General features: G+C 40.1%; 1 protein-coding gene across 1 annotated transcript; it reads right to left on the bottom strand.

Annotated features, from left to right (window-relative positions):
- Nucleotides 1-1088: 1088 nt before the first annotated feature.
- czib (CXXC motif containing zinc binding protein) lies at nt 1089-6068 on the bottom strand. Its single transcript, XM_083928061.1, has 8 exons — nt 6049-6068; nt 5868-5951; nt 5076-5132; nt 4894-4975; nt 4784-4815; nt 4536-4613; nt 1597-1662; nt 1089-1394 (listed from the first exon to the last, which is right to left on the bottom strand). The coding sequence occupies exons 1-8, from the start codon at nt 6052-6054 to the stop codon at nt 1317-1319; spliced, it is 483 nt and encodes a 160-aa protein (XP_083784187.1). The 5' UTR covers nt 6055-6068; the 3' UTR covers nt 1089-1316.
- Between the last annotated feature and the right edge of the window lie 767 nt (nt 6069-6835).

The raw sequence follows: 6835 nt of genomic DNA, 5'->3' as shown, positions 1-6835 counted from the left end.
TATACTACAGCAGAGATCGTCTACACCTAAGAGGATGCGTCACTCGGTGGTGAAAACCACATTTTTTTCTGTGGGCGTAGTTGAGAGAGTCATACTAAAATCAAAAATGATTCTCTGTCTGTTAAACGCCGTATTAAAGCTGTAGAATATTAAAAAAACACAAAAAAGATGAAGAATTTGAATCAGAGTGAGACCTCTTTCTGCAGCTCTCTCTCTCTCTCTCTCTCTCTCTCTCTCTCTCTGGCAGTGGCAAGATTTTCTAAAGCCTGGGGCATATTATTATTTTTTCCCATATTTTCTATTGAATTTTGCAGATAAGTCCTACAGTTGTACAGTGTGTCAACATATTTGCCTTTAAGTGCAAAAACAGGAACAAAAACAAAAAAACCTAAAATAAATCCCACTATCCCTCCCAACAGCCCATGTCAGACGTGGTCACAGTAACCAACTAAATGATTGAATAACATAAAACATAACTAATAAATAAGGTCCAGCCTGGGGCATATTCAATCTGAAAACAGTTTGCACTGTGTTGTTACAGTTTCCGGGTTGAACGATACGTTGCCTCCAAATATAGTGCAAAGTGTGCAACCGGTTCTGAGGCGTGTTTTCTCCCGTTTTGTAGGTGTGTCAGGCATCACCCAACCAGCTGCGACGTTTACGCAAACTTGTGATATTAAAAAGGCAATGTGCCTGTCTAATCAACACTGGGTTCAACGCGCCACCGTTTCAGTTTCAATAAACGCTTTGGTACACCCCTGCAAAAGCGAAGACGAGGTGCACAAGTTTTGTTTTTCTCTCTGAACACCAAAATTAAACATCCGACCCCAGTTGAGCTTGGTTCCTTGGTTCACAGTAACCTGCATTTCTTTCCAATCAACACTTGTTGCTCTTCATTTGATATTTGCGAAGTGGGCCATCTTTTCTTGTGTCCAGTTAGATATTTCAGTTTCCGCCGCTTTAATAGTTTGTTCTGGGCTTTCATTGTTGTCTCACAGGTTGTTTCTGCTATAACAGTGTTCCAGTTCATGCCAACTGACCATTTAAAGTGACGCTCAAATGTTCATAGAAAAGAACGCAAGTCAAAATTGTCACTTTTCAATTTTTATTGAGGGAGTGAAAAATAAAAGGCTTGAGCATGTTGATTAATCCAAGACTTGTATGGAAAACCTGTGGTATCAATCCACACCTGTTCCTGTCCATCATCAACCTCACCACATCAGCATCCAACGCATCCTCGATGCCAGCAAAGAGGCCTGAGGATGTTTAGCTGTAGTGTTCATTCGCCCACCTCGGAGGCTCGCCACACGATGAAATCAGCACTTGATGAACTGGTGTGTGACCTCATATATTCCCACCGACTCCTTGACTTTCTCATCGTAGTCTGTCCAGTCCTGCAATTTACAAAAACAAAAGGTTCGTCGAGTTGCACAGATAAAAAGGGGCTGTCACATTCTGTCAACACAGATGGGATTATTGAAAGTCATAATCGGTGACCGAAGCAGAAACACAAATGATTTAAAGAGCCCGTTTACAAACAACTGGAATTTAACTCAACACAAATAACTGATCCAAAAGTGTTCTCACTGCACTTACTTTTTCTTGCAGGTTGATTTCGGGAAACTGTGTTCCAGACTCTGCTCCTTGTGCAGCAAAGCCCGCCTGGAGTGGGTTTCATTGGAAATTGAGAAAAGTCACATTATAATATGATATTGTCCTTTTAATGGTTTGTTATCTTAAAGCCACGAGTATGACTTTCCTAAAAATGAACCCAATGCATAGAGTAGACTCATACAAAAATAATCCCTCTCAATCAATTATAACCCGCTAGAAGTGACGGCGTTTTCTGTTTTTACAGAAACCCTGCCCTACTCTATATGTGTATGATCTTATTTTGCTGTGTTTTGGACTTTGTGGGAATCAACTTCTATAAAAACGGAGCGTTAGGTGCCAGATCGTAAGCACCAAAGATTAACTGCGGGGAGCATGTGTCCAACACGGAGCTATGAAAATGGCAGACACAACACCGAAAACCCACCCAACAAATATGGCGAGGACTGGGGTTGGATTTTAACCTCTGGCGGACACCCTAACTTTTGATGAGCTGTGGAGGAGGGGCCAATGTTGACTGTTGGGTTCAAAAACCGCAACCAACAAATCCCACATATCCTGCCTTTAAGTAAACCATCAATTAAATCAATCAATCATTAATTTCAATTCAATTCAATTCAGTTTTATTAATAGTGCCAAATCATAAGAGATGTTCCCTTTGTTTACTTTCCGATACCTAAACTTGCGTATTGGCTGATGATGATCCGGTACCAGTGCATTTAACACCTGTATACTACTAACCCTGTATGGATGCGATATGCTAGAATTGCCGTTTGGCCTGGCCCAGGTTAAACCCTGAGTAAAACATTAAAAAAATCCTGTTCTTTTATTGTCTAGTTTGTCAGTCAAAACTGAAACATGACATAAATTAACTACTTTAAAGAAGATTATTTCTTGGCTAAATTATGTGGTATTTGATCGGTGCATAGACTCTACAGTAAATATCGTATCTCAGCAAGAAGCACAGGGTTATCTAATGAGATTTTATCCAGTTCAGGCGCACCATAACGCTACTCCAGCAGGCTTAAGACCAGGGAGATGTACCCCACTAAATCGAATGCAGATATTGGCCCTCATTTATCAATCTTGCGTGAAAACGGGCGCAGATCTTAGCGCAGAATTGGTCGTAGGACAGGACCCACGTGTGATTTATGAAACATTCGTATCAGACCAATCTCAGCGTACGAATGAGCGGGCCTTGATAAATTCTGTGGCTGAATTCGATCGTCATTAACATGTTACGCCCTTAAATATTCCTGGTTTGGAGGCCTCGCCCACTGAGCTCAAACATGGAGAGAAGAAACACTGTGAAGAAAAGAAACTTTTCTGACACACAGATCGGCATCCTGACATCCGAGATGGAGCAAAATAAAGATGTGCTTTTTGTCAGTCTTAAGAGTGGAATAAAAGGGGCCATAAAAACTCTGTATGGAAAAGAATAACGGAGGCAGTCAACCCGAAGTAGCGCTCCACTGAGTCCCGTGTGCGCCTGTGCGCACTGTTGGACAGGTGTTGTGCCGTGAAATGCACCCCCTCGGATTATAGGTGATATTCTGGATCAGAAGGCTGTTGTTTCCACCTATAGGAGTAGTTTATATACAGGTAACCTGATTAAAAGCACACACTTTTGAACCTTTTAATTGCAAGAAAAGCTGGGATTATATTTAGGAAACGCTAAGAAAAATACATTCAACTTGCTCAAAAAATCCATTTATTTTATTTTGTAATTATGGCTGCAGTATATTTCCACAGAACATACAAAAAGGTGTTGTTTTGTGTTCGCTATTACCCAAGTTTGTGATTTTAAACTCTTTAAAATAGTTTTAAGACTGTAAGTAACCAATGTTCTGACTGTTGTGAGTTAGCTGTATATAAGCTACTCCTATAGGTCGAAACAACAGCCTTCTGATCCAGAATATCACCGAGGGGGTGATGCGAGGGAGTGCATTTCACGGCAGGGGTGCTGAATACGGCACTACACCTGCGCTCTTGCTCTGTAGCGGGTTATTAGGTATACCGTTAGAGGATACCTTTGTCACCTAGAAGAACCATACCAAGATGTTAATCATCTGATAACTTGTTTGATTTAATGCAATTTATCGAGGGTAGCCACGAACCGAGGAGATGACTTTGGCTCTGCAGTGCGTCTTGCTGCAGCCACGCGCCAACACATTCATTCATTCAATGTTGGGTCGCGGGGGGCTGGAGCCGAGCTGTTTTGAAATATAAAAGAATCGTGTGTGTGTTCCCCCTGGCCACCTGACCGCCACGTTTAAAAGCGATAGCTTGGCATCACAAATCACCTGTACATTTATCGAGTGGTAGTTTTGGCGATTGATGAATGCGTAATCATTCATGGATGGTGCCTTCAGACGCACATGAGTACAATCACTTGCTCCAACCACAATTTTTTTTTTTTTTATTCGTTTTAAGAATCTGTTTTGATCTGTTCTTAATATGTGACTGCTTATAATAATGACAGCTGAGGTTTGTTCATTATTTTCAGACAGGTTTTGCTGTGCTGCACCGCAAATCCACAGGCTCAAATGTGCGTACACGACCTCAGACCAGACGTGAGATTTGATCGTAGCTCCCGCTCACGTCCAAATTGATAAATGCCGAAGTTTGCCAGGAAATGGTCGTACGCATGTTTTTCTGCCGTGCGTTCGTTTGGTAAATGAGGGCCAGTGTGTTTTGCAAGTTAAAGACTTTTGAACTTGTCCCAGTTGAAAAAGCAAACGTTTAAATAATAAAACCAATGCTGGCTGAATTTCATTTAGCTGATTCAGGCTCCTGGTATTACACATGCTGGCTCACACTGTCATTAGTATCAACTGTGCTTTCCCTGCTAGTTAAAATGACTGCTGAGGAAAAAGGCCCCACGCTTCACACACTGTAAAACACGTCTGTTCAAAGAGTCTCACCTGAGGTTGGAAGTCAATGGGCTCCAGACCTCGACACTCAAACTGCACCATCGTCTTGAATCTTTCGCTGTCATCTGCCTTTAACCCAATAAACATACAGCACCATACAGAGAGAGAGAAACACAGTGTTAAAGAAGAATCAATATTGGTCAATGTGACATTTTCTACACGTGTTAAAGGGAGATAAAACAAGCCTCCTGGTTACATGAAAACAGGCTGGTGATGTGTATGTTTATAGGTTTACTTACATTATAAGGTTTGATCGTGTCTCCCAGGATATCTGTAAAGGAAACGGTTTAATTTAAATTAAACTTCCACCTGAGAAAAATATAAAGTGAGTCAAATGGTTAGGTCGTACCAATTGAATTTTCCCTGGAACAAAGTTTACACTTCTGCACCATGCTGGCACTGCCTCTGCCTCCTTTTAGTGGCACACTCTCCTGTGGAATAGTTTTAAAAAAACAAACAAAAAAAACAGGCTTGAAAATGTGTGCAAAACTGTATGGAAATATATACAAATATATACATTAATGTCCTTACCACTAGCGTTACATACTGCCATTTATCTGGGATCTCTCCACAGTTTCCACACTTCAGCTACATCGGGGGTGGGACAAAAGTATTGCTCATGTGAGTGAGAAAGAAAGAAAGAAAGAAAGAAAGAAAGAAAGAAAGAAAGAAAGTGGCAGTGCTGAATAGACAATGTGTCAACATATTAACATTTACATAGTGTGCATGCAGTGGTGGAACAAGTACTCTTTCACTTAAGTAAAAGTAGTAATACCACACTGTAGAAATACTCTGTTACAAGTTAAAGTCCTGCATTCAGAATGTTGTAACGTAATTATTGTACAAAGAGTAAAAGTATTTATAACTTAGTATAATATATTATTGGATTATAATTATTGATGGATTAATGTAAATATCTAATGTTGCAGCTGATAAAGGTGGGGCTAATTTTATTTACTTTTTAGACTGCTGTGTAGCTTAATCTATCCCAATATAGCCTATTTTGTTTGTTGGTAATATTTTTGTTTTTTAATAATCTGAATCTGTGAAGTAACTAGTAAAGTTGCCAAATAAATGTAGCTGCATAAAAAGTACAAGATTTGTAGTAGTGGAGTAGAAGTATAAAGATGCATAAAAATGGAATTACTCAAGTACAAAGTACTTTAAAATACAGTAGTTGAATAAATGTACTTAGTTACTTTCCACCACTGTGTACATGTGGTCCCTTATTTCGTTGACAGGTTGGAGATTGGACCATTATCCAACAAAGAGAGGTAAATAAGATGATACACTAACATGTCAAGTTAGCCTGCTCAACGTTACCTTCAGAAACCAGCGGAAGTCGTCGCCCAAAGGCCTCACATTGGTCACATTCTCCAGAGTGGCTTTAAACTGGAGCCCAAATTTCTGCCATGTATATGACAAAAGGAGAGGTTAAAATTCACCCAAATGTAGCTAAATGAACTCACTGTTTACATCAGAAACACGCTGAGGCGACACATACCACCATCTTGAAGCTTCCCCATTGACACCCGTCGTGTCTAGATGGTAACCTAAGATTTGTGAAAATCTCGCGAGATGGCTAAATTTATGCGTTATCCTCAAATAGTTAAGGTTAAATGGTTAAAGTTAGGCAATGAACTCAAATAGTTATGGTTAGATGGTTACGATAAGGCACTGATCTCGAATGGTTACGGTTAGTATAGGTGGTCGGGAAACGAGTCTCGCGAGAGTTCATATCTAGGGTTACCATCGAGACATTTCCTGCTGCCTTCAGGTGCTCCTCGTAAATGAGCGACGCTCAAATATAAAGGGCTATGCACATCCCACTCCGGCGCTGGAAATGTACTTTTTTTGGTGCAGTTAGCTACATGACAAGGTAGTGTAAAATAGTGATGTTTTTATGGCTGTTTTGTTTTATAAATTAAGCAGCACAGCTTTGCTTTAGTAATAAAGTGGCTGAAATTAAATACGGGAACACGAGCACCATGCTTACAAAAAATAAATGAATAGATTGGTGAATTTTATATGAATACATTGGTTATTTTATAACCATGCTGTTGACAATTAGACGTAACGTTCAGTCATTTTTAGATGAATACTCACATATCCGCCCGCACTTTAAGGGAGCATTATTCAACTGCTCCCTCTAGTGGCTAGTATAAAAACAACATGAATGACCTACTTATTGGTGTGGCATACAGAACACAGAAAACCATTAACAAACAAATAACCAAACTCTTTACACACGGACACTCGGCTGCAGCAGTTTATTAACCATTCAGCAATTG

The sequence above is a fragment of the Echiichthys vipera genome, assembly GCF_963691815.1.
Source record: "Echiichthys vipera genome assembly, chromosome: 15".
Classification (NCBI taxonomy): Eukaryota; Metazoa; Chordata; class Actinopteri; order Perciformes; family Trachinidae; genus Echiichthys; species Echiichthys vipera.
This window is presented reverse-complemented; position numbering and strand designations above follow the sequence as displayed.

What these genes read in the sequence shown, in the direction of transcription:
- czib (XM_083928061.1), bottom strand. An exon ending in ACACGATCAAACCTTATAAT is followed by an intron (nt 4,614 to 4,783) that starts GTAAGTAAACCT and finishes ATTGGGTTAAAG; the next exon opens with GCAGATGACAGCGAAAGATT. An exon ending in CCATTGACTTCCAACCTCAG is followed by an intron (nt 1,663 to 4,535) that starts GTGAGACTCTTT and finishes AACCCACTCCAG; the next exon opens with GCGGGCTTTGCTGCACAAGG.